General features: G+C 37.4%; 1 protein-coding gene across 1 annotated transcript; it reads right to left on the bottom strand.

The window, feature by feature from the left end:
* Positions 1-2046: 2046 nt before the first annotated feature.
* Positions 2047-27918, bottom strand: LOC144632085 (uncharacterized). Its single transcript, XM_078490688.1, has 21 exons — positions 27804-27918; positions 22594-22738; positions 21999-22064; positions 21260-21520; positions 20685-20723; positions 19911-19949; positions 19639-19737; positions 18708-18806; positions 17940-18038; positions 17520-17597; positions 15957-16877; positions 15493-15897; positions 14903-15142; positions 12751-13455; positions 11335-11433; positions 10555-10674; positions 8690-8779; positions 5978-6133; positions 4816-5082; positions 4166-4330; positions 2047-3514 (listed from the first exon to the last, which is right to left on the bottom strand). Exons 2-21 carry the CDS (start codon positions 22655-22657, stop codon positions 3138-3140), a joined length of 4389 nt encoding a protein of 1462 aa, XP_078346814.1. The 5' UTR covers positions 22658-22738; positions 27804-27918; the 3' UTR covers positions 2047-3137.

Raw genomic sequence — 27918 nt, 5'->3', positions numbered from 1 at the left:
GCTTGAATGATATTTTTTGCGAGATTGAATGTGGCAGGAAGATTTTCCAGGTACAAGTTGCATGCAGATGAAATTCAGCATCTTTTTCCTCTGTTAAGCAAATGACGCATTTCCTGGAGTAGAGAGAATAGGTATTTCTTTACAAACAAAGCTTGCTTTCCGGTGTTTTCCTCTGCTTTGAAGGAAAACATCTTTGTTGTTGACCGTGTTACAATAAGGATTTTCATCTGCCTTCAGATGGAAAATATATCTATAATATTACGCGGCACATTTCTGAGATAGGTATGCCAGCGTAAAAATAATCTTATATAAGTGTCGGGGTCGATCTAAATTAAAAAAAAAAAATCCTGAGCAAATTAAGCAAATACGTGTATTACAGGACGTGTGTCTGTATTTTAAATCTTATATATTTAACAGATTTTTAATTTATGCCGTTCTTATTTTAAGTCGTGGCTTCCGCTTTCTGGAAAATATAGTGCGATCTGTATACGTACTTGAACCGGGATACTTGAAACAAAGTTAACAAATTAAAAAACGATTATTGCGAACAATAGATGGCGATCTTTCCTATTAAAACCGACCAATGACATTGAAGCATTCAGACAATTGTTCTAGAAAGAACTTCACCGGCGGTGGAGCTAAGTGAAAGCAAATAATGGTTTGATTTACTTTAATTTGTATACTAACGACCCCTCTATACTACACTCAACAGATCCCATCCTGGGCGGCGAATTATAATAATCACATTTTACTCGCAAGTTTATGTTGATAACGCGTTTTGTGACTGCCAAACCGAAACCGCTAAAAACGAAAATAACTGATTTTTTTTTTCATTCCCATTGAAAGCTAGTTTTATTCACAAGTTTTATGAGGAATGACCGTGATTAGAGTTGACAATAACATAATTCAATCGAATCGCAGACATGTCGGATAAATTCATGGCACGCACTGTTTACACGAGGAATATCATCTGGTCTGAACGCTATTATAACGTTCCTACTTATCTGTAGATTAAATCCTGGCTCACACCTGTGAGATAAGCACAAGTATAAGCTACAAGAAAACGCTAGTGTGTACAGAGGTGAAATAAGTAATTTATCTTCACTGCATACCCCATTACCCGCGACTACTGTGGCATCTAGGGTATACAGCGGGCAACAAGGGTAGCACCGTCAATCGGCACCAGGGAGGGAGGGTGGGGCGACAAAATCTTCCTCCACCGGAAAGCCGGCAAAAATGACAGTTATCGAGGCAAAAACCAGGAATTTAAGCCAAAAGGCCACATAGCATCATGCATGCTCGAGGCATGAACGCACGCTGTATTTTGAAAGGTTTAAATCAAATTCCGTGATGCTCTAATTATGTATGCAGTGAGAATAGCACAAACATTAGCACAAGATTCAGCTGTTGACTCCCATGATGCAATGTTCATCAGAAGTACTAAAGCACTGCGCTTGGGTATGCCCTCTTACTTATCGCAAGTGTGAACATCCTTGTGGTTAAGCTTGCGATTATGCTTGTGCTTATACCTTATTTCTGTAGATTTGTAGAAGCACCTATTCAATACAGTGACAAAGGAGGGAGGAGGGACAGGAGAGTACATCTCCCTCCTCCCTACTTTTTGTGCCAATTTCTCCCTCCTCCCTAGTTTTTTTGGCCATTTCTCCCTCCTCCCTATTCTGCACCTTCCCCCTCACAAAGGCAAAGGTACCCCTATAAAATTTTGAGCGTCACAAGCCCTTTAGTTCGTCACAATCTTAAAATCCAAATAGCAGTGATAGCATTTTTTTTAACGGAACTATCCATTTTGAAAAGAAAATTTGTAAAAAGCGTTTTCTGTTTCCCTTTTTTTAAAAATCAGCTTCAATTTAATAAAATACTTTGTACTTGTTTTCACAACAGCTATTTTTAGAAACTATTTTTCTAAGTTAAAAGTGTTTTTTTAACGTAAAAAAACGGGATAGTAATTGCTACCGCCTTCTCAGCGTTATTTATAGGGTTCCCAGCTGATAACACACAGGTTACGAGATGGATTGAAAGAAATCAAAAACGAACAAACTTCTTTTTATTACAAATCGTTTCAAAGTGATAATACAAAAATAGGTTCCCCAATAAGGTTATACCACACTACTGTACCAAAAACGCCCTGGTTCACTCACTGGAAAAGCTATAAGTTATATACATGTTTTGTTATCTTTTCTCCGTTCTTCATTACAATAATATTAACTTCACCAAAAATTATCATTACTTTTATCATATTAATAAAGTAGGTCGGTCAACCTATGTGTAATGAAAAATCGGGAACACTTGCTATAAATATACTAGTAGATACATTTATGTACTCTATTTGTCAGTAATATCAATACCTTGAAATAGTTACTAAAATTGTGTTCGAGAGTTTGCCAAATGGTATTGCCTACAAGCAGATTGATAATCCTAAACGACTCGTGTTTACGAACTGTTTTCACGCATCATTTTTTGCTTTCTACTCTTGTAGGGCAGTGATTTATAATTAGTTAAAAGATGCGAAGGAACTTGTTTAAGCCAGTCAGAGCCAAAACGTCGACTTATTGGCCAATCACGTGCTAAACCAAAACTTTTTTCCGCCCTCGCACTTTGACTCTGTGACTTAACTGGTTCTAAACTGGTTCAGGTCTGTCAGGTTTACGCCAGTCATAAGAAACCTATCTGAAATTCATCTGATGCATACATATTAAAGGCCAGTGCAAAAACATCAGTTTCATAGCTTTATGAACATAAATTAGACTTATAACCTTAAGATTACCGTAACAGTTACACTATAAAGCATTCGGAAAATGAAAAGCGAAACAAGGCAGAACAGGTTCACGGAAAAAGACCATTGAAATTTCACAGAAATACTAAAAATTATAAGCTAAATGTGCCCTACGTACAGTCTGGTCATTTAAACTTAATCGTTCCTACCTTCAATTGTTTCAGTGGTCATTTACAATATTAAGAAAAGTATAATTAAAATGTATTTCGTCTATAGGACGAATTGCATTTGAGGCTTTCCACCCAAATGTCAGCCAAAAGAAAAACCTGTGACATTTTTCTTGGAAACTCTAAACTATGGATTGATGCAATCATGTTAAATTTGTATTCTAAAGGAATATTCATTAGATTTCGAGAATCAATTGCCTTCTCCTGGCACCACTGTCGACTTCTGCACTGTTGCTAGGTGACGCAACCTCGACTGGTTGTTGCTTGGCAACATACTCTTTACCAGGCTCAAGATCCTGGTTAAGGTCTCTGTATTGAAGTGCAGGGGACCCTGGGTCCAAGTTAAGGGTTCCATCTAGAACCTGTCGGTCTGGTGGTTCCGAGACCACTATTCTTTGGAGCTTTCTGTAGGGCCTTTCACGAGGAGACGGGTTTTCCAGGAGGTCTCTGAGAGAGAACCGCTCGCAGTGGTCGCCCGTAAAAAAGGTCGGACATCTGCAAACGTTTCTGTCCAAGCACCTTCCGCCATTTTGACATCTTGGTATACAGAGCGCTACAAAGCAAACGAGGTAAATATGTCATTCAAAGAAATAAAGCTTTTAGTCTTTCCAAAGTAACACGCTGATTGAACTTAATTAATTAGACCTTCAAAATCTTTACGGCGATCGTGACGCGGGTTGTGGCATTAAACATATACAAATTTTCAACTAAACACACTCTAATAGGGAGGCTAGTTTATTACATATTTTAGATATCTAATCCAGTCAAAAAAAAATGAATCTGAGTAAGACAATTTAAGACATTGCAGAGAAAAATTAACAATAACATTTCGAGGTTCGTGTGACAACATTCAGTGTCAAGTTTAAATGTTATTGTCAAATGTCGATGATGTTTTATGCATATAAAAAATAGAATTATCAAGACTTCCGGTTTATTGGTTTTCTGGTTAGTTCTTGTGGGCACAACCTTTTAGATGAAAACGAGTTTGATTTGCAAGACAATGAACTTGCAAATGAAATCATTTCCATACGAAAGGTTGTACACTGCCACTCGTTTTGAAAAAGGAAAAATACAATTCGTTAATGTTCCGCTGGGAAGGCAGCGTATGGCTGAGCCAATAATAAGTAGATTTGTTGGTTTTTACCTGAATAGCCCTAAAACCAAACCAAAGGTCCTTTGTCTATAATTTACTCTTTATACTAACCTCCTTCGGATAACAAGTCTGCCCTGTTGTTAGGTACAATAATGTTCACTATGGGTCGCACTACAGCATGGGCCTCGGAGGAGGGGGCAGAATGAGCTCCGCCAAGCATGGACACGTGGGTGCTATCTTGAGGCTTCTCCTGGTCTTCGTCAGGATGACTGTCAACTGAAAACAATTACATTGATCAGCATCGAACTTCTTCTTACACTATTACTACAATTTAGGGTGTACATGCACAGTCAGAGGCACATAAAATGAAGTTCACATTTCCTATTCTTAGTCTGCGAGCTTCATTTAGAATTGATCTGGGGGGAGTTTTCGCACCCCAATTACGTTTAAATAAGAACACGATCGAAGAAAACAATAACTACATTACATTACTAAGATAAACCACAAATTACCCTCAATTTTGACATCGATGTAAAGTGTGAACAGGTCATTGTAAAAGAGGTTTTGAATCAAGCTCAATTCAGTTACCAGGAAAACAAAGGGCCCACAAACAATTAATATATATCACTCTCCTGGTCATGGCCCCTAATATAGGTGATAAGAACATAGCAACTGAAAATCTGAGGCTAACTTGTATTAATGCGCATGTAACACTATATGAAAAGAAAGGGAACGGACGTCGAACTGTTTTGCAAACCCACCATTGGTCTCTTGATGATCAACTGCTTCATGTATTGAGTCGGAAGGTGTGCTTACACGCCTTGCTCGTCCAGGGTAGAGAGAGGAAATTGGTATGACAATCTTGTCCGGACCGTACTGAGGCACAGGAGTCTGTGGAGTCGTGTCCAGACCTTTTGCTACATACACAGTGGTTTGTTGATGGCTGTGGACTGGACGTTGATCATGAGGCTCGGGTTCCTTTGTAGGAGGCGGGAACATGCCTGCTGTTGGTGGTGGTTTGGGGACTTCTAAAGTATTCAAGACAAGGACAGATTAGACAATGTCGTCACGTCAACTTCCCTGGTTTGACTTCAGAAGATATAAAGAAATATATCAAACGCCAGAGTACATTTTAAACACAGAGGACAGGAGCTGAAAATACGATGCACAGCGGAGTGTTTTTGACGAACTTCGGACAGATATTCATTTTCTGTAAAACTCGCGAAGCAATACATTTCAAATATAAGAAAAAACCTAAACGCAAGCTGGGTTATAAAACCATAATACTGAGAATTTGGAGAGGGCCTGGAGACAGGGATAACCCGTCACGCAGGTCGTAGTAAAAATAGCGTGCCCATTCAAGGATGCTGCTTGATAGACGCGACTACCAATAGTGGGCTTCCGTTAACAACTGCTCCTCATTTCACGGTCTGCTTTTATAAAGAAACGTTGTCCCTAGTTACTGGTTAGAGGGTTACCCTTCATACCAAGCCACCCCAGGCGAGAGAACTTTTTATACATTTCTTAATAAAAAGCAGTAAACTGTTCAAATAAGTAATACAAAGTTGTCTCGGTGGCAAGCGGACCCTGGATGAAGGGTCAATAGCTTTAAGAGCAGGATGACGCTGAAGAGCAAGACAAGCTTTTTTCCTTATATTTTATAACATTTTAGATATGTTTGCCTCACTTACCAGAGAAAATTGGTGGCAACTTGCGCGAGACCGTAATGGCTAAGTTTTGGCTGAGTGGTCAGCTGGGACAACGTTTCTCATGTTAATGCCCCGTAAGTCAAAAGATAGTTCGATGTAGGGGGTAACCCTTTTCCAAGCGACCATTTTTTCCATATAAACAGGTCCTAAATGTTGCATGCTTGGCATACAATTTCATTATGTTTTAAGATTTATTACTTTTTTTTATTCAGACCTGATTTCTGCTCCACAACCAGAAGCCTTTTGGCCAAGTCTGCCATCGCTGTTTCCAGCACGGTAACCTCACTTTCCAGCTTAGAAACTTTTTTCTCCAAGTTGCGTACTTTTTCTTCATCGTGATTACCATAAACATAGCTTGATCCTTTCGGCCCTGATATACAAAGATATACAAGAATCAGTTGAATAACTCGAATACTTAACTCCCAGGCCACTGGAAACACGCAGGCGGCCCGTGACCTCCCCCTCCCCCGTTCCGAATTTTATTTTTTTCCCATTAAAAAAGTCCGGGGACAAATTAAACGCCGGTTGCAAAATAATACTTAAAAATCTAGCACAAAACAGGACCAATATTCATGTCAAAATAAAATCAGGGCTAGGTTTAGGCCCCGTCCACACTGACCCGGGTAAATTTGAAAACGCCAGATAAAATGTTTTCCGTCCACATTAACCCGGGTAAATTTGAAAACGATACCCACTTTGAAGAGTGTTTTAAAAAGTACCGTTTTCGGTGACCAAAAACGCCGTTTTATTGTGGACGGTTGGCCTATCCAGGTAAAAAAGTTGCGTTTTCAAATTTACCCGGGTCAGTGTGGACGGGACCAGTTGTTCCTAATTTTGTGAAAAATCAAACAAAAAAAGAACAAAACGGCTATTTGTTGCATTTCGCGCGAAATATTTTTGTGCTCTATATTTGCATATCGTGTTCGTGCTTTCAGGAATTTGTTTTCGCGACTTTGATTTGAATATTGTTTGCTCTGACGGCAAAACGTAACTTCACAACGCTGGTTTTAACGTTCGGTTCTTTAGCTTTGATTCATAAAGGCAGTATTCAAGAGGAAGCCAAACAGTGAAAAAGACACTTTGTTTGTATAAGCGAAGTATAACTAGCGGCGACTTGTGATCAACTCGGACGACTGGAGGCAACTAAAGCAAAGATTCGAAAACGTTGCCGTGCGCTCTAGTGTTCGACTTGAGGAAAATAGATTGCTTGCAACATGAAGAAAAGGTACATTTCAATATTACAGAATTAACGCAGTAATTCTCAAATTTATAAACACAGACAAAAACCCAATGTTCAACTCTTTACAGCGTCGAAATTTTGTTAGCTGGCCCATGTGTTGCCGTTCATCAAATGCCGCGACAGGCAATATGTAAAAAATTTGATTTTTGGTTCGTGTCATCAAAACATTTTGCTCCTTTGCAAGTGAGGTACAGATTGAATAAGGGTACAATTGCGAATGCAGTGTTACGCCATGCAGTACTAGTACTAGAAGCTGGAAAGTAGAGCATTAACTTAATTTATGATAATATTGTTCTTGAATTAATTTCCTAGGGCTGCACATTGAACCACACAGGTTGATACATGCCGTTCCAGCAGCAAAGAGGATGCTAATTTTCTTAGAACATACAAATTCAGGAAGGTCCATAGGAACGAGTTACATATTTAAAACCTGCTAAACAGGTTTAAACTCACTTTTGCCTAACCGAAATATTGGGCAATAAAATTTAATTAGCCTTTTTAGCTGTCCGATCAGCCTTGCATTTAGTTTATTGTTTCACTCTTTATTGCTGACCCTGATCTAAACCAAGATCGGGCTTCACTTCGCTGCTGTTTGTACAAGTGGTCCTATCATTATTTTGGTACTTTAAACTCACTCATACTTTCGACCTATCTATACGTGTAAACGATAAACGCCAAAAACATCAACGAAAATCAGTGAATCAACCAAATTGAATCAATGTAGATGGGGCCTTAGAAATGGATTCGGTCAGAAAAACGAGCTGCACCCTGGTTTACAGAGAAAAAGTCGCGGGGATGGGGTACTTGGAAAAGTTTGGTCGAGGGTGCTCCTCTGCGGGCAATTTTTTTACGCCCACTTCAAGATAGCCGCCACTTACCGTCGTCGACTGGTAATTAGTACCGGTTAGCCTGCTATACACTCCGGTTTGCCTACTATGCACTTTTTTAGCCTACTATTCACTTCGATTAGCATACTATGCACTTTGGTTAGCCTGTTTACGGTTAGCTATCTATATTTGTAAGGGAAACACGATATATAGTTAAAATTTACGAAATCTGGGAGCCAGCTCCCGGTGGTCTAGTGGTTATCACACTCGGTCTTCAGGTCGATTCCACCACGGGGCACATTATGCCGAACATTTTCCTTTTTGATAAAATTCCAAAAAAAATACTCAGTGTCTAAACTGGGCGTAAAAAACAAAATTGCCCTCTGCGTTCCAAGAACCCCAACCCCGTCTCTGACTAGAATGCTTAAATTTGCTAATAATAACAAACAATAGTGCAAGTCTGATCATACTACGTGAAAAAAGTAGGCTTTGCGATACACCACCACGACTAGAAATGATATAGCAGGATTGCAACTGCGTACAATCCTGCTCAATCGGTTATAGTCGTGCTGGTGTATCGCAAAGCCTACTTTTTTTCACGTAGTATGATTAGCTTTGCACTATTGTTTGTTATTATTTCATATTGTTGCTAATCAGATCTCTTATAAGTTCCTAACAGCGTTATCGTTTGCGGCAGAAAGATAATACTGAACTTGATTTATTTTTTTTTCCATTCAGAGACCCCATCTCAGACTATCAAGTCTAAATTGGAACCCCATCGAAGACCTGGAACTACGTCTCAAAACGGACACTATCCAGCGCACCCCCCCCCACCCACTCCCAGGAGAAAAGTAAGTACCTTGCACAATCTGTTTAATGCTGTATGTGTTATCGTCGTTGGACGTCGTCAGGAGTGAAGTCGGAGGAGTACGAGACGTCAATACATCAACTGTCAGTGTAAAAATGATTTGCTGTCAGTTCACGTCACAAATGAAATATCATCCAGTAAGAATTTGTCAGTGAAGTAAATAAGCAAAATTAAATTGCTTGATAAAATAATGCCAGCTTTTCCCAACAATAAAATAGACAATCAAACAAACAAAAACATAAAAAAACAAAGTGAGAAATAAAAAAATGAATGCGCAATATGAGCGCAAAATGAAAAACTAACAAAATGAAATGTACAAGTTGTGCGCAAAGTGAAAAAAATTAAAAAAATAAAATGCACAAGTTGTGCGCAAAATAAAAATACCAATTATATGAAATGCACAAGTTGTTCGCAAATTGAAAACAAAAATGAAATGCACAAGTTTTGTGCAAAGTGAAAACAAAAATGAAATGCACAAGTTTTGTTTAAATTGAAAAATAAAAAAATGAAATACAGAAGTTTTGTTTATAGAAAAATAGAAAATGAAATGCACAATTTGTGCGCAAACTAAAAAATAAATAAATGAAAAACACAAGTTGTACACAAAGAGAATATCAACAACATGAAATGTACAAGTTGTATGCAAAGTGAAACCTAAAGAATAAAATGCACAAGTTGTGCACAAAGTGAAAATTAAAAAATGAAATGCACAAGTTTTGTGCAAAGTGAAAAATAAAAAAATGAAATACACAAGTTTTGTTTAAATTGAAAAATAAAAAAATGAAATGCACAAGTTTTGTTTATAGAAAAATAGAAAATGAAATGCACAAGTTGTGAGCAAACTTAAAAATAAAAAGAAAAAAGAAAAACAGAAGTTGTGCGCAAAGAGAATATCAACAACATGAAATGTACAAGTTGTGTGCAAAGTGAAAAGTAAAAAATGAACAAGTCTTGCGCAAAGTGAAAAGTGAAAAAGAATGCACAAGTTGTGTGCAAAGTGAAAAATAAAATTGCACAAGTTGTGCACAAAATGAAAATTAAAAAAGAATGCACAGGTTGTGTGCAAAGTTAAAAGTAAAAAATGCACAGGTCTTGCACAAAATTACGTGAAAAGTAAAAAATTGTGCGCAAAATAAAAGATAAAAAATTAAATGCAAAAGTTGTCTGCAAAGTGAAAAATAAAAAAATGAAAAGCACAAGTTGTGCTCAAAGAGAATATCAACAACATGAAATGAACAAGTACTGTACAAGTTGTGTGCAAAGTGAAAAACAAAAAATAAAATGCACAAATTGTACGCAAAGGGGGAAATAAAAAATGAAATGCACAAGTTGTGTGCAAAGTGAAAAAAAATGAAATACACAAGTTGTGTGCAAAGTAAAAAGTCAACAAAATGAAATGCACAAGTTGTGAGCAAAGTGAAACAAAAACTAAAAATGAAATTCACAAGTTGTGTGGAAAGTAAAAAAATCAACAAGACCGAATGCACAGAGGTTGTGCGCAAATTAAAAATAAGCTAAACAAACTCCGCGCAACGAAAGTATTAAAACCATCAAAGCAAATGTTGGGCTAACGTGAAAAAAAAAAAAAAATGGTCAAAAAAGAGACGTGCGAAAAGTAAGAAACCAACAAAATGAAATGGGCAAGTTATGCGCAAAAAAACTAAAATTCACATATTTTTGACCATTTTCGCAAAACAAAATGCACAAGCTGTACGCAAAGTAAGAGAACAACTAAATGTAAAACAAGCATTCCGCTTGAGATCTGGTATAAATGGATATATGTTACAGGCAAACAATCATAACAAAATAATTGTATAGAAAGCGTAAAGATTGTTATTTAAAAATTCAAGTAATACCTTGTTGAGGCTTTGAAGGCTTTATGTCCTCTTTTGTCGGGTTTGCCGGATTTGGTTCAGTCCGTGACGAATTGCTTTGCATTTTAATTGGCTGTGGTTGGTCATCGCTTTTTGAAATTTCTGGAATTGAAAAAAAAGGAGCTCGAGTGTTTTGTTTAAAATATAAAGCAGAACAAGTCGTTAGATCACGTTGGTAATCAACTAAAGCGAAATCCGAAAAGAACAAAAATCTCTGTGCGCCGTTTTACATTCCGGTTATCTGAGGGTTTTAAAATAGAAAAGAGAGGGGTAGAGGCCTAACAAACCTCTTGAAAAAAGGGAAGCTTGGGGCAGGAGTGGCTTTTAAAAAGAAAGGGGACTTAACAGAGGCATAACGGTAGGCATAAAAGCTGCCAGCAATTAAATATAGAAATTATAATATTAATAAGTTCATAGAAAACAGTTTTTACAGCTATCAGTTAGATCCTGCATGCAAGGTCCGTATTCTTATTGTTGACGTGATTAAAGTGGCGTATAAAGCGTTCGCTTGGAAGACTTTTTAGATTGTTAAATAAAAATATTCGTTTTGTGTGGGAATAGAGGAAGATGCTTAGTCTTACCATTACAATTCTGTATTTCCAAAGCAAGACAATTTATTGACATAAGATTTGCACCTAGTTAGGAAGGCTGGTATAAATAAGTAGATACAAGTTGAAAGAACCGTTTTCTGTAGTTGAGCTAAGCAAAAACCTGTTTGAAAATAGAAAACGTGTCAAAATAACACTTTGAAAAAATGTATACCATGGCTTGCCAAATGATGACCTTTCTTTGCCCTGTTGCTTTGTGGCCGCTCCTCTTCCTTAGTTCTTCGCGAGGCCTGGGTAACATGTTTGAAATGCACTAGATATAAATTAAAAGAACATTTATTAGACAACACAATAGAACAGAGAGAGAAAGTAAAAACTTTATTTCGTCCCGAGACCCTTTTGCCTTAAAGCAGGCCTTCTGTTAGGGTGCGGCAAAAAAGCAGAAATTATGCGGCATTTTTAGGGCAGAATATGCGGCAAATTATGCGATTTTATCTGAGCGATTTTAAGCTTGTTTTACAAGGTTTCAGGAGATGAAAATCCATTTTGTGCATTTCAAAAATAAAAAAAGAAGAGCATAAAGGAAGGATAAATATCTGTATTAGAATGAAATAGATTCTTTTCACCTCATTTGCGTTAATTCCAATGTCAAATGGCTTTCCGTGTACACTACATGACAACGTAAAACGTTGGAGACTTTTGGTGACATAATATATGAAGTGCGCCAAGATACCGCTGCCTGAATTAATGAAGGCGCACGTGCTAACGTACGGTGCCGAACGATCGAACAATCTTCAATTTTTTTTATTTCATGGAAGGATTTAAACATTCTGAATTGAGCCATTTTGCCTTGTAAACTTCAGTACAATACAAGAAAGCAAAGAAAGACAGCAAATTCATTTGTGTGAATGTTGTTATGACTAAGTTGAAACTGCAAAAGGAAGTTGCCCGCTCGAAGTAATGTTCGTTTGGAATTAACCACATCAGGGGTTTTCCAAGGTTTTTTTGAAGGTAAACCACTTTGAAACAACGTCACAATTGTCTTAAAAACTTAGTGAAAGCGAGTATTTCCTTTTTCTTTGCTCAAATTGTGCGATTTTGTACGAATTATGCGATTTATGATGAATTATGCAAAAACTTGCGATTTGAGGTCAATCTGATGCGAAACCGTAACATCGCACAATATTGTAGAAGCCCTGTTTAAGCCTGAAACAAGTGGCCAAGGAGTCCCTCGTTTCAACTATCTTCCCTTCAAGGATAGTGTTAATGCACGTATTGAATTTGATATGGCACGCCGATGATGACAGCAATACCTATTAATATTTTTTAAAAAAATATTAATAGGAAAGTTGGATTAAAGCTGAAGTTATAAGCTGTAAAATGGTTTCTGTAGTGTGCAAATTTAGATCTGCCCCATTTCGAAAATTCCTTGACTCACCCCTAACAAAGAAAAGACAGTAATAGCAGTATCAATATAAATACTTGTAAAAAGGAAACCCCCTAAAATAGTTTGGACTTGTTTTAAACCAATCAGGAAGCTTGACAGGTACTTCCACGTGCGCCAGATATTTGTCATGTATGTTTAGCTACAAACATACATGTTTGAAGACAAACAGAAAAGCAAAATTACCGTCCTTGGCACCATTCGTATGTGGAGTACTTGAGCTTTTTGCATTATCCAAAAGAGTCTCTCTTAGCTTCTTTGTTGATTTTGTAGACGTTATTTTCTGTTGACTAGATTGTTTGTGTGGACTATCAGACACACGCTGGGGAGAGTTAGACACTTGATCAGAAACATGCTTTGAATGGTGATTTGTAGTATTGATAGCGGGTTCGGATGACACGTTTGATGAAGAATGTGTTGCATCACTTCCTGGAATTTGTGTCACACTAGTTTCTGGAGCGTGTGTCACGCCACTTCCTGTTTCACCAGACACCTCACTCTTCGGATCTTGTGTCACGTTATTTGTTGAATCATGCGTCACGCCACTTCCTGGATCATCTCTACCATCTTCTCGATCATTTTTCTCGCTACTTTTGCTGGCCTCTTTTTCAATCTTGGCATTTTCAGACTTATCTTTGTCACTCCCAACTGGTTCTACAGGGTAAACTCTTTGATTTTTTTTTTTGGCTTTAAGAGAGTTTTCACGAGAAATTTTAAGGGAATTTTCAGAACCTTTTGTAATCGGATGCACAAGCTTGATTGACGTAGAATTATGGATCGATGAGGAAGTAGCAGCATTGTCTCTCGGCTTGATAATCTTTAGGTAAGTTTGGATCTCAGCACTGTTCTTTTCTTGTGAAGTCTGCCTTTCTGTTTTAGACTGATCTGCAACTGGAACAAAGTAAAACAAAAACAAAAAAATAACAAAATTACCCTGTTCATTGGAGTCTACAAAACTATTGAGAAACAGCTACTTTAAATTAAAAACATCGAACACCTGAAAAAGACTGTCTCAAAGTGGGTTGAAAAAATATCCAATCGAAGCTTCCAGCATACAGTTGCGGTACACTGAATCAAAGATCTCTTCGAGATATCGACTTTTTTGCGTGAAGTTAGTATGAGTAGAAGGTTTATCCTGGGCATTGTTGTTCGAACATATCATGGAAGAATTCAAACGTCTTTCAGTTGAAGCATTTTTTTTATTTTTGCGGAAGAAATGCTGTATTTGTCAGTCGTGACGGCTGGGTGCTTTGCGACTCATATACTTTGGCTTGGTTAAAAATGGTAAACTTTGACGTTTGCCTTTTAATCGAAATAGTTGTTTCCTTTCGAGTTAGAAAGATTTCTACTCGGCTTAAAGCAGGGTTCCCGATAAAGGTAACGCACGACAGAGTTACCTTTTGTCTCGTCACGAAATCTTAACCCCACATTGAGAAGTAAATTGTCGTTTGGATATTACCAAAAGCCGCTTCTCCTCGCGTTATTCTTTTCCTTACGGCTACACATGCCATTTCTAACGACTACATTTCCAGTAAAACAGTCGCTGTTTTTTTAATGACGATGCATTAACTTCTGAACAGAAGCTAAAACGTTTAGCGTTTACTGCTTCCACCGGAAGTAATTTCACAACTGGCTACAAAAACACTTGTAAATATCACTTAACACATTTAATGATGTTGTAATTCTAAATTGTGCAACTCAGCAGAAATAATCATTTGTCACGAAATGAGTTTCCTTTGGTTAACTATTAGCAACGTTTTAGTGTGTGAAAGACTTGTACCAGTAAAAATTTGCGTTGTTAATCGTTTCAAACTTCGTTGCCTTCGATTGCTGAACCCCTTACATTCTTAATTGGTTATGTCACGTAAATTTGGGCTACTCACGTTTTTAATTGGTATATAACGTTTGTAAATTCGACAAGTCACGTTTTTCTACAAGAACGGAAGTGCTGAAGCACAACTATAGAGTGACACTTCACAAGTCACGCGCTTTGATCACCCACAGCGGAAAGTATTCCCTTGAGAAATTAAAACAGTCCCTTTAGAGTTAACAAGAATGTAATTCCTTCCGGTTCCAGATTACCCCACTTAACCGCTATTCCCCTTCCTTTTGCTTGTAAACAAGCAAAAAAGTCGAAAAAAGTAAATCAACTTTTTCTACCCACTACAAGTAGGAATTTTCGTTTGTTTGAAGGGTTTTGAAGTATGTACGCTGGCGAAACATATACTCATTTTACCGCCAGATAGCTTGCAAAACGAACGATAAAGCCGTGGATTTGTAGTGACATATTTTGGGTATACTGATAGAAGACGACTTAAAGAAAACAGGACAGACATACCTTTCTGTATATTGAGAGATTTTACATCATCTTTGACATGTTTGACTCTTTTTTCTTCAACATTACTTGAAGCTCCTTGAGGAGGATCTGAACGTTCCAACTTTTGCGAGGTTTTTGCAATACTCTCATGTGACGTATTTGCTGTTGAAATTTCCACGCTCTCCTGCTTTTTATTTTTCGAGAGATCTCTAACATCGTCCAAAGACTTCCTTGAACTATTTGAACCTCCCTCAGTTTGCATTTATTGTCTATCTTATCCTGTCTTTGTGTCCACTGGTTGCGTAGCATTTTTATCAAGAGCATTCTGCTTTCCTTCATGTCCAACGCTTGGAATTTTACTATCTTTAGAACTACCATCTTGATTTAGTGAGCTTTTAGAGTCTATTTCAGACGAGCTTTTATCGTTCTTTGTAACCTGGGGATTAACTGTTGTCAATCGTTTCGTTTCCTTTGAAGGAATCGAGAGCACCACTTTTTATATTCGATGTTTTAACAGAACCATTAGTCAACGGTTCCAAATGTTTTTGGTCGCGTTGAACGTTTGTAGCAGTCACTAAACTCTTAGATCCATCTTCTTTACTGTTAGTTTTAGTGGAAGAAGTATTCATGTAGTGTTCCTTCGTTATGAACAACTGTGCTTTTCATCTTGATATGAGCAGAATTGGCATCTAAATCTGTTTTCGTAGTGTGGGATTTCCTTTCCAACGCACTTGCAGATGATTCCCCTTTTTGAGTACTATTGTGTGTGTCTTCCTTCACTTCTTGATCATTCACGTTTGGTGCAACACGCGTGTCATTTACGGAAATATTCCTCTTGGTCTCTTTCGATGTTTCCTGTTGTCCATTTAAGTTTACAATTATCTTCTCAGACTTCGCTAAGGTGGTTGCTTGAGTTTTAGTATCTTTTTCAATTCCTTTGTTACTTGATAGTTTTCTATCGTCTTGGATTGCCTCGTTGGCTTTCTGTACTATTTGTTTTGCCATCAGATTTTTTCAAGTTTGAAATCTTTTTGTTTAACACACTTGATCCTGTCTTGTTGCTTCCGCTAGCTACTGGACTTGATTTGGATAAATCCACCAGCTTTCCCTGAATCACTTTTAGAATTCGATTCATTGTGCAAAGCAGATAATTCTACAATTCGTCGCGTTTCCAAATCATTGATTTGAGCAACCGTACTGTTATTATGATCAAAATACGAAGTCCGGTTCTTTTTCAAGAAGTTTATTTTCAAGGTTTCCAACACTCTAGTTTTTCCAGTTTTGTTAACTGCCTCATTTGTACTTTGAGATATCTTTCCTTGAGTGTCATTCTTAATCTTAGTCAAGCTGCTTTTTTTGTTTTCACCTTCACTGTTAACATTTGACTTTTTATCACTTTCATCAAATTGTTTTGTTGTTTTTTTACCAAGTTCCGCAGGAGTTTCTTTCACTGTCTCTTGCTGTGCATGGGTGACTTCACTTTGTGACTTTGTGTCACTATTACTGACCTTTTCACGTACTTTCTGGTCACGGTGCTTTTCTGTAGCGTTATTCTTCTCTCTATCATCGTTACTGTTATCAATGTGTTGTGTGACCTGTTGTGTCATTTCAGTAACATCACGAGATATATTTCTTTGTACACTCTTTCCAACGTCACCCATAGAAACGTTGTGAGCGTTTTTCTTGTTTTCTTCAAACCCCAGAGTATGATTGGTGTTTTGGAAATGTTCACTTTCCTTCGCCGGTGAGGCAATAGACTTAATGTTCGGCGCAACCATCGAACTTGTATGAACACCTCTAGTAGTTTTTTCACCCTTTTCAGTTATGTTATTTCTTCCTTTTTCCGCTGACGTATCCTGTGCAACTAAAGTGCCATTGTCATTTTCAGTAACTTCGTTTGGCTGCCCCTGAATCGCAGACTTCTGAACCGCTTTTAAATCGTTCGCGCTTGTGCTGAAAAACGAGACCTTGACCTTCTTAACGGGTTCTTTTACGGCTGAAAACAGAAAAATCGGGTTTTTAAGTAGCTGTGCGTTAAAAGCGCGGTTGGCTATTGCTTGGTTGATGCGTTAGAAACTATTGGAGTGTGCACATATTTACAGATTTTGAAGAAGGTTTCTAATCTGAGGGGAGTGGGGTGGACCAATGGATGGTTGAAGCGCACGCTTATGAGCCTTGACTACTACAACAAATTTACAGGTTGTGGACTAGTTTTCTAACAAAAAGGGGTGGAAAAGGGACGAAACGTTCTAAACGAGGTCAAATGAGTTTCTTTTTTAGGGCTTTTCTACTTAGTTTCCATGCTCAATATATCAAAGATAAGTTTCTATGTACTAGTTTTACAGACAACGTAACGACTTGCAAAACTTTACCTAAAACATAACAATGGTTTGAGTGTAGTTACGATCTTAAGCAATTTTTATAACAGGAACAAGAAAACGCGTCAGTTTCCTGTACACATTTGTAGTACCTAAAGATTGGGTTGGGATACGTGGAAAAAGGCTTACATCTAGGGTGGCTTATAGTCTACGGAAAACCGGGGTGGACCCTTATACAGAATTGAGGGCGAATTTAAGGGGAATACATTTAGATAGAAACTGTACTGTATTTCAATTATGAGTATTACTTTTTAACTTACTTTTTGTAGACGTGGATGTACTTGCTTCCTTGGAGGAATTTTTGATAAAATCGATACTCACTCGCTCGACTGGTAGAGCTGAAAATATACATTGCGATAAAACTGAAGTGAATTTGAAGTGCTCTCTTAAAACTATATCTATAATTCTAAACTGTTTTTTTTAATACCATGTTGCTGCGATTTCAACGAGTCGTTATGGTATATACAACAACAAAGAGCGTAACGGGTATATACAACAACAACAACAGCAACAACAACAACAATCCCATTATCAGACATGTATTAATAAACATAATAATTACAACTCACAATTACCATTAACTAATAGAAGCTGAAAAGTGGCGCGGACTTAATAATAAACAAATAATTTTCACAGACAGTTTTCAGGACAACCTTTGGTCTTTTCCCCGGAAAGTTTACCTGTTTGATTATGAATTGTGGCTAGGTGGTGACTTTGTTCGGGTTCTGTTGAACCGTCGTCCTTCAAAGTTGCGGAGCCACTGCCATTGAGATCCACAACTACAACATGAAAAATAAACATAAACATAATTAAAAAAGTTCATTTAACTCGGTTCACGTTTTACTACATACTATAATCGTAAATAGCCACTCAAAAACAGTTGCACGAGCAGAACGTTATATAAGCCACTTGATACATCGATTTGCTCAGCAGCCTCTCTGGGGACTCGAAAACGCACTGGGTGGGTTCCATCATTACACAGAATTTTGATGAGAATGTGTATTGCTGAAATGCGTTTGCTTTTGAACGCTTTAAAACTAAGTTATATATATTAAATAACTTTGTTTAGAGCGTTTCATATGAATTTAGGTTCTTTGTTCTAAAACAACAACAAAAAGGCGAAAGGCAGCAGCTTTCAAGTATCAAAGGTGCATTAGAATGCCCCTTTCAAACTTTTGACGCAAATCTGTCACGTTTTAGTGTTTTTAGTCCTTTTCAATCTATTCTAGTTAACCTCCTCCATCAAAATCTGGTCCAGGGCTTCTAATGACCAATTGCAAGATTTTCGTCAGGCCAAAATTAAAGAAATTTGGTCGTGTTAACTATTTGGTCAGTAACGTGTGGTCCCACTTCATACATTTCTTTTTATTTGGTCTGGAACTCAGTCGCTCCTTCTAAATCAACTAAAGTTAGAATTGTGAATTCAAGAAAAGTGGTCATAAGCAAACCTGTTTTCTTGCTGAGCATTTTTCCTACTTTATGTTTGATCGCTCTTCCAGTTTTATTCAACAAATCATTAACTATCGAGTGCATCACCACTTTTGCCCCTGCGTGAGAAAGATATGGTTAAATATAATAAGTCATTGAAACATTTGTGTACAACCGTTTTTTTTTTTTTTTTTTAATATTAAAACAAATTCAATATTTTTAAAAAAAACACCCCCCCCCCGCAATATAAAAAATTTTTTTTCTTTCCCCTTTTTTTTTCTACAATTAGAACCCCCCCCAAAAACCCCCCCCCCCCCCCCCCCCCTGTAGGATACATAATGAAAACTGTCTTAGGAAGGAACCCTAGTGTGTGCTTTTAAAGGAAAGCTACTAAGCAGTAAGTCAACTCCCTAAACCACTTTCGCCGGCTCCAACTGTTCGTTTGATGTGTCCGTCACATGGGGGACATACTACTGTACTTCATGAAGTACAGTCAACAAAACATAATTACCAAAAGCGCATAACACGGCTCAGTAGCTTTCATTGGGTTTTACTCAGTTACTCAGACTCTAGCTATTGTTGTTCTTTGTAATAGTATAATTTTTGAAAGAGTTAAATTTTCTGAAGAAAGATATCTAAACTGCCAGAAGGCTTGTATGCATGCCAACGGCTCTTTAAAGGTAGACTCTGCTTCTAGTCAATTACAGTACGTATTGCATTATTGTCTGCATAAGACTGAGTCTGGTAAAGTCTTCACTTGTGACACGAGCAGTGATGCATTATCAGTATACGATGATAAATATGGATTGACTAAACTGTAACCACAAAAGTTAATAAGTGGTCGTCATTTGGTTGTGTTATCGTTTCCCGTTTTCACTCAGGTATTGACCGGCTGGTTAGATAAGTACTGTCGTCGATTCTTATTGGATGAACGCAAGAAAGCCAACGTACCTTTTGCCTTCCAAACTCTCCATATTCTATGCATTACTGAAATCCAAAGACCACTTAGTTGTTCAAACGTTTTGAAAGCAACGCCTAGGCTTTCAGGGCCTAAGTTTAAAAAGAAAAATTACTGTGTTACAGCTTATTAACTTAAGGTGAGATGTGTTAAATATTGTTATGTTTGTGTTAAGCTTTACCAGTCTTGTCTTATGCAGGCATTAATGCGATAGCTAAACAATTTTCGTGGGGTAAGGAAATTTTAAAACAATTGTCAACCGTACCTGATCTAAGCTTTTTGGCAAACTCCTGATCTGATTTGGCTGTGGAAATGACAAGAAATGGAAGTTGAAAATATTATACTCGACCAGCTCTCTATAAAAGCTAGCTCTCTAAACGGCCAGGATTTTTTCGTCCCGGCTGTGCACCGATCTATACACTTTACCCTTATCGACCCCCTCCCCCCTCCCCCCTCTCCCTACGGCCACCTCTCCACAACGGCAGGTTAATTCTGTCCAGCGTAGTTTACTTGTGTGGATCATGAATAGCAGTATTTTCAATGCACGAAGGAAGTGTTTCTTTGATGTTGACAAAGAAACACGTTCTTGTAGCTTCTTGGGCCAGGGTCAATTTCTCATGTATGCACAAATCCAGTAAGCTCACTATAAGAAAACTCCACTTGAAGATCTTCTTCATTCAATGCTTCACTTACACACAGACATCTTATAATTTTAATAAATACGAACATTGAACGTTCTGGCCATAAATCAATTTGAAAATTACAACCAGCCGTTATTCGGGCCTTTGTCTCGTATCCCAGTTTTTAATCTTTTCGTGAAGGTCAATCGGATTAGAATTTTATTATCCCTTTGTAGCAGCAGTAAGGTTTTCGAGTCTTGTCAGACCAAACAAGAACTTTTTATATTTTTACATTTTAAGAGGATATTTACATGCTTTCTATTTTCTACCAATAAAGCTTTTCCTCTAGAAATGTAAAAAATTAAAATTACGAAAATTTAGAATATATTGAAATATTTTCTGGATATTTATTAGCGTACCTTTCTTTAACTTCTTCATCACATCAATTGCATCGCCAACTAGAACAAGAAATGGCATTTATCAATCAATCAATCAATCAATCAATCAATCAATCAATCAATCAATCAATCAATCAATCAATCAATCAATTTATTTGTATCCAATTATTTCAATCGATATTTGAATCACTTCAGTCAACAGTCCAATAAGTTCCTTGATGCAAGTTTATCCTGTTTGCCTCATGCTTTGTAAGGATAGCAAAAAAGAGTTGTATGGCACACAAGGCAAAGTGAGCATACAGTGAAGACAGCGGAAACGGTTTCGAGATTGTCGCCAAACAAAAGGTTTAATTAGCAGTACAATAGCTCTGCACGTGCAATGTACATTTTTCGAGATCATTATCTTTTGCTGCCCTTTGCAAAACAACATCAAGAAATGGCCAAAAGAATTCTGCGTTATTAATAAAACACAAGCAAGCGCTTGCAAGTACGTTGGATTGTTTTTATTTAAATGACACTGTTTTGTAAAAGGCATCATCTGAAATCATTGCTTTCTTGGAGACATAACTACTAAATACTAAATATCAACTACTTACTTTTTGCGAGATCCATATTTGATTCCAAGTTTTCATTGGAACTTCCATGATCTTGACTACCATTCGACTTGGAATCTGAGCTCTCATCGTCTTGAGAGCCTCCCTTATTTTCGCCATCACCCGACGTGACAAATCTTTTGTTCGAGTAAGTTTGCGAAACTCTCGGAAACGTTCGTGGGCCTTCGTCATCGCGTTCTCCGTTGGCTGAGCTCGAGCCAGAATCAAATTCGGTGAAGTGGTCGTCTTCACCTGTACTTGAATCTTATTACAAAACAAAAGAAAAATAGAGAGGTTCAGTCAGCCAAATGCGGATTTTTTCAATGGCCCAATATATTAGGCCTTATTAAAAACTAGTGTTGATATTTTGTAATTCCTGAGTTTTGATTGGTTTACAGGCCATGGTATATGAGCTCATATACCATGGGCCACAAATATAGTAGGTGTAAGCGTCAGTGAGTAAAGTCGGGGAGCTCAAATAATGTCATTATTTGGGTGTTTTTTTATAAAACAATTATCAGTTCCACTCGCGCTTGTTGGATATGAGATAGTTATACGGCCAACTCGGTGCATTAGCAACGCGCCTCGTTGGCTATCTAACATCTCATATCCAACGCGCGCTAAACCAATTCACCAAAACAGCCTTTTGCAAACTTAAATTAAAGAGATCTTTGTTTTAAATTAGAAATGAATCAGTCGCATTTCCTTCAATAAGTCACAACGTTACTGATTCGATCCTTACCACTGCTTCCACTCCAGTCCTCCTCGTGCCATGGACCTTCGCCACTGACCTCTTCGCCGCTGTGTCCTATAGGATTAGCATGGGTATAATTAGATTGGCCAGTGTGTGAAATTTTATATTTCCATAAACAAAGTTTAGACAGCGGCAACAGCTAAAGCAACAGCGAGCAGCAAAACCATCAGCAGCAACAGTAGTAGTAGTAGCAGTAGTAGAAGTAGCAACAACAACAACAACAACAACAACAACAACAATGCAGCAACAACAAAAACAACATTAAATAACAGTTAGTTGTTATCATTATCAGGTAACTTAAATCACGTTTAAGAAGAAATGATGGGTAAAATTTATCAGAATTTCTAAGAAATGGTCGTTAAACGGAGAAAACAGATGAACTGAACACTTTACTACATATTACTGTAATCGTGGTCAAAATTTGCTTAATGTTACTTAATTGCAAGGAAAAACAAGTTGCATTGTATTTGTGCCACCTACGCCTGAAATTTAGCTAATCTTTTTATTATTATTCACCGATGATGAAGTTTTACGAAATTCAGCGAAGATTACTATTGCAGAAGCATTGTTTTTGCAGGCTTACCTTCACAACAGCTCGGCACCAGTCCCTGTATGGCAAGGAGCAGCAAGATGACATAGAGGTTCATCACCTCATGTGCTGTGGGTGGAACTCCCCCGGAACAGTGGTTACATGTATAGCTTGTCAGGAGGGGAAATGCACTCTGGCCCTAAAAGTGAATAAGTGAAATAGTTTGCCCCTGTTTTGCATTGATGACGAGAATAATCTTATTAATGGTTAAGCCATGATCCGGGCTCGACCCCTGGCCGGGGTCATTGTCTTATGGTTTTGGGCCAAGAACTCCACTTTTATAGCCAGGGCAACCTCATACAGTGCTTGACGTTTTCTGTGATAGACTAGCATTCCATCCGCGGGAGTAGCAATTCTTAGTCGCATTAAGCTACACCGAGAAATCAGGGTTAAGCGTCTGTTAACTGATGCTCTTCTGATCCACTGGAATGGAACAAAGCTATGGCGATATAATTATTTATCGATCTTTGCTGTTCAAAAACTGAATTCAAATCAATCAGTGACGCGTCACCTCTGCCTCGGCGATACAATTCTAGCAGTTTTGTTTTCTGGCGTCAAAATTTCGGTTTTGATTTTCGGACATAAATAAGATTTGTCCTTACTTAGCCGTTTTAGTGGAGTGTTGCTCTGAAAAAATATATTTGCGTCGTGAATAACTTTATAAGTAGAAATGTTTGTTTTTTAAGATTCCACACGCTCTCCAGTTGACTACCTCTCCGTGCAGTGGAAAGGAAAATTCACACAGGTGTTAAATTTAAGTGACCCTCATCAGCGCCACGAGCTGTGAAATAGATTCAGATCATTTGCTTTGAGTCAAGAAAAGCACTTTCTATGTTTCCTTAAAATCAGGGAAGAAAATGTGGTTCAGTAAACATGCCCTTAGGTAAATTGGGAACAATACAAAGTTGATAAGAAGCCTGAGGAGAATCAATCTTTCCATGGTAACAAGAGTTGATGAAATTTTTACCGCGAAAGCCATTTTGACTTGATTTCAGTCCACTGAGGTTTTATACCTTTTTTCCATAGCGCCTACTGATAATTAAAGGAAAAACTTCATCAATCAATGTCCAATCTATTTAGAACAATGTGAACGATTGCATTTGTGTTTACGTAAGTCGTGTACTTTGTTTGTGTTTTTCAGTTTTAGTGAAAAGCAAACAAACTAACAAATAAATAAGCCAAATTTTGTCCTAAAACGCAGATTTTTGTCGAGACTTCAGTTTGTCCAAAAGTCTGAATAATTTTCTCCACAACGAAGTACCGAACACGCTTGTGAGGTAATATCGTAACGTTGTTAAATGTGCGCTCATGCTTTTGTAAACGAGGTTTTAAATGTAATAGAAGAGTTTTTTTTGTCTAGCGCAACCCATTTAACAAAAAAATCAAAACAAATTTGACCCTTTTTCCGCGCCGAATTAAAAATCAGCGACACGAAAGGTTTTCTTTTGAGCTTTCGAGAAACCACATGATTTTCTAATGATAACAAAGTGTTTTACTTAGCTTACGATTTTCTCGATACGTACGAGTTGTTCCAAGGCTTTTCAGGCATCACTTGCAGATAACTCAAGGAAAAAGGTTTAAATGGCGTTCTCAATTGATTCCAGTTCAACGAATGACCCCAGGGTTCCAAGAAACAACAACGTTCTTGATTTAAACTTATTTTTATACGGTTTATTTATTCGATCATCCGTGAATGCTAAAAATACTTTGATTCTTCGACCAAATGTCGCAAACAAAGGAACCTGCAAAAACCCGTCGCTCAGTGTTCGCCGTGTGGTTTCTTTTCTTTGTTTGTATGTGATTCGTTGGCAATTCTGTTTGCAAACAAACTGTGGAAAGACGCCTCGTTATTCGCTTCAAATGCTTCAGGCGTTTAAAATAATCCCCTTGCCATTTGAATTTATTATCAGGATTGCTTTTGTTGAAATACAACTCAAAATAGAAGAAAGGTGAATTCAGATGACTGATGTGACTCCCGAAGGGAGTTCTTTGGTCCTGGACACGGCATGATCATGTGAGCTTTAAATTGACAAATCGGCCCAGCAAAGTCGTTCGCGCATTGCGAAAAAACTGTTGAAAGTTTTAAAAAAATTTCAAGGGATATCCTCTACCTTTTGACCAATTAGCTGTTTAAAGTTAAACAAAGTCTTTCTTAATTCCTCGATTCTTCCGGCTGACTTTGCAAACAAAGGGAAAATCAATCCGTTGTTTTTTTAGAAACATGAACTAAATTTATTATAGCTAATATAGCACTTTCGATGCAATCTCGGACACAGCATTCATTAAGGAACAACCTGCTGAAATTATCTGGAAATTTGCAAAGCGATTTCGGTACACATTTGAATTAAGAGCTTTTCTAAGCTAAATCTTTAATAACTCAATTTGATTTTAAAAACAGAGGAACTAGTCACTTTTTGTCCACAGGGCAGTTTTCATTCATCTGTTTGTCTGTAATCCGTTTAAATGGTGGATGATTCTGTGTTGTTTAACCATGTTTAACAACTTTGGAAGTAGCTGATGTTTTCGCTTCAACTGTTTCAGGTGTTGATTAGAACTTAACACCAGTTAATTTGCTATTTTCAGACATAGAAAGGCATAAAGCCTGTGCCTTTCGTTTTAGATAATGCAATAAAGAAACGCGTTCTACAAATGGTACCTCTGAACCCATTCATCAGCGGTTTGCTCAGTCCAAAGCTACACCTTTCGAATGCTAGTCATGTGTAATAAGATAAAAGTGTTAAACCACAACCACCTTATCAGCAAGCTACAGAACCATCTATGCTTTGTTGGCCATGCATACAAAGAAACAAAGGAATAAATCCCAAGTAACTTTGCCTTATAGCGTACCAGCCAATCCATTGCAAATGAATACAGTGGAATCGACGTATTACGCCATAAACACATCGCTTTAATAATTACTTTCCAAAAACGACAACCCATCTTTCCCAGGAAAGATGAAGGAAGCTACTCCAGCCGGAGAGTGTGGCTAGGCTCTTAAAGCACTGCATACGTCTTCAGTTCGCTTGCCTGAGCCGCTTCTGTCAACTAACATGCATAAAAAAAAAAAACCCAAAAAGATAATAAGCACTTAATGGATAGTATTTTTTAAAAAATTATAAACAAAAAAACATTTTCGTTGACCCAAAAAAAACCGTGGTTTCTTAGAGGTCTCCTCTCCATGAACAACATTTTTGCGTAATATACAATATCAATTGTATTGTATCGTGACTTGTAAAGGCACGAAGAAGTTAACGAGTACTTGTCAAGGTCCTTGTTACAGTATTAGAGAACTTATCTTTATACTCGATTTTCCACAGCAGAAACATTAACGGTTTTAAGTTCTAGATACCATAGTGTCCAAATTAAAAATCAGTACTGAATGTGCTATCAGGTAACGATGAAAGCATTGTTATGTACCTAAATAGATACTCTTACAGCAAATACAACAAGAGTATCCCTGGTAATTTTCCTCAGCATGGTGGTCTGGCTATAAATTACTACCACTTTTTTTACTCTTGGAGCTCAGTCTGTGGAGTTCAATTACAGTTGGTTTGTGTTTCATTCATAGTCTGAATTTTCTTAGTTCTGCAGTTAACAGTGTTCACATTTTACAGTTTTTATTAACCTGGTGCTCAATCGATATCGTGATTCTACACTTCCTCTCGTCTAAATAGGACGTATTCTGACTGTTTACGATAAAACGAAAATTACAATTGCAATAAAATCGCTGCCTTCCATTTTGAAAACAATAAATACGTTACTTATTGTAAAATTTTTTATGGCTTTTTTTTTTTTTGTGGTTTTTTCCGAGGGGGTTTTTTAGAAAAAAGTGTGGATTATTTTTCCCAAAAAATATTATTATTTTTTAATTTTGGGTTAAAATCTAGACAAGGCAAGTGCCTCGTCTTGTCTTTTGCTAGTTACGACCCTGGTTATATCAAATTGTAGTTTTTCTTTGAGTTGAAAATGCTAGTTTTATTAGGGTTATTTTGTGATTATGTTAATAGATGGTTCTTCCGTTTTCTAAACTGAAAGAAACAGCGCTCGCCTCGATTTTTTCTTAGCGCTCCCGTTTCGTTTTACCAAAAAATAAAGTACTGAATAAATCGATAAATGATCCTGCTATCAGTGTCTTCCGAGCTAAAAATAAATTTTAGTTGTGAATTTTCTCTTATCTCATCAATTTGGTGCCAAAATTTCATTTGGAGAATTATTCAAGCGTTAAGGACGAAGCAATAAAGTTTAAGCACACAAGCAACTTAACTTGACAAACACAAGTGCCCTTGAGTACGTGTAAACAAATTTATTTGCTCGCAATCGTTTGAGCCACAAATATGAATTCTACTTTAAAACAATCATTAGTCAATAGGAAATTTAGCTTGCAGTTTTTTTGACTGATCATAGGAATTGAGAAACTTCTCATGCGAAGCATTGTGAAGCAAAAAAGAGTTTGTGTGTGTGCATCGCACTTTATTGGGATTTAGGAAGTGGAGACCTGACTTTTGACAGCAGAATCGCTTCCAATGCAGGCCTCCCTTCACGATGTTAAAAACGTGGAAATTTGTACATCAATTTCCTTCCTAAGGTAACTGTTGATTTTGCTGGAGGCTTGCAAAAGGATATCAGTTTTGCATTTTATTCCTTTTGCAAAACCTTAAAAATCAGAGACTTGTTCTTTAATTTGGTTTTACCCTTTTGACCTCGCTGCTGTTTAAAGTTAGACCTTTGGTACCCGTTCTAGGGGCCACTATGTTGACATGTGACGTGATCCAAAGACAATAGAGATTTCCTTCTAGAGAGAGATTATTTTAAAAACAATTTTTCTTTGTGTTGTAAATATGCCAGAAGCTGTATCTTTCATATTGTTTTCTGTTACTAGCGTATCAAAAGAGTAGAAAAACCTGTCCAAGTCTAGACTAAACTAGAATCATCGAAAGAATCGACCTTCGATGCCTCACACTGGTTTATTTGTTCACACAAACAGCACTTTGTTCAATATCAAATAAATGATAGGATAAATTCCGCCAGTAAGGCAGTTAAGCGATCACAGATTGCTTAGATATTGAAATTTAATTCGAAGAGCTTGTCTTCTCAACACATGTAAAGTACCAGTCGACAAGTCTAGCGGATTCGTTAGAGAACTACTTATTCTTCAATTAATACTACTTCCTCTGTCTTAGGTAATAATGTTGCCCTAGACTTACCTTTAAGACTGATGATAATTGCCTTTTTTCTCAGCCCGGGCCACAATCAAGGGTCACAATTCCAAGCGGTAAAAAGTCACATAAAAACTTGTAAACTTACTCATGGGTGGTCGGT

Source organism: Oculina patagonica, chromosome 12 (genome assembly GCF_052425735.1).
Source record: "Oculina patagonica isolate OP01 chromosome 12, crgOcupat, whole genome shotgun sequence".
NCBI lineage: Eukaryota > Metazoa > Cnidaria > Anthozoa > Scleractinia > Oculinidae > Oculina > Oculina patagonica.
This window is presented reverse-complemented; position numbering and strand designations above follow the sequence as displayed.

What these genes read in the sequence shown, in the direction of transcription:
- LOC144632085 (XM_078490688.1), bottom strand. Translation starts at nt 22,657, where the DNA reads ATGAACCTCTATGTCATCTTGCTGCTCCTTGCCATACAGGGACTGGTG. An exon ending in TGCCAAAAAGCTTAGATCAG is followed by an intron (nt 19,738 to 19,910) that starts GTACGGTTGACA and finishes TTTTAAACTTAG; the next exon opens with GCCCTGAAAGCCTAGGCGTT. An exon ending in TCATCATTTGGCAAGCCATG is followed by an intron (nt 10,675 to 11,334) that starts GTATACATTTTT and finishes TTTCAATTCCAG; the next exon opens with AAATTTCAAAAAGCGATGAC.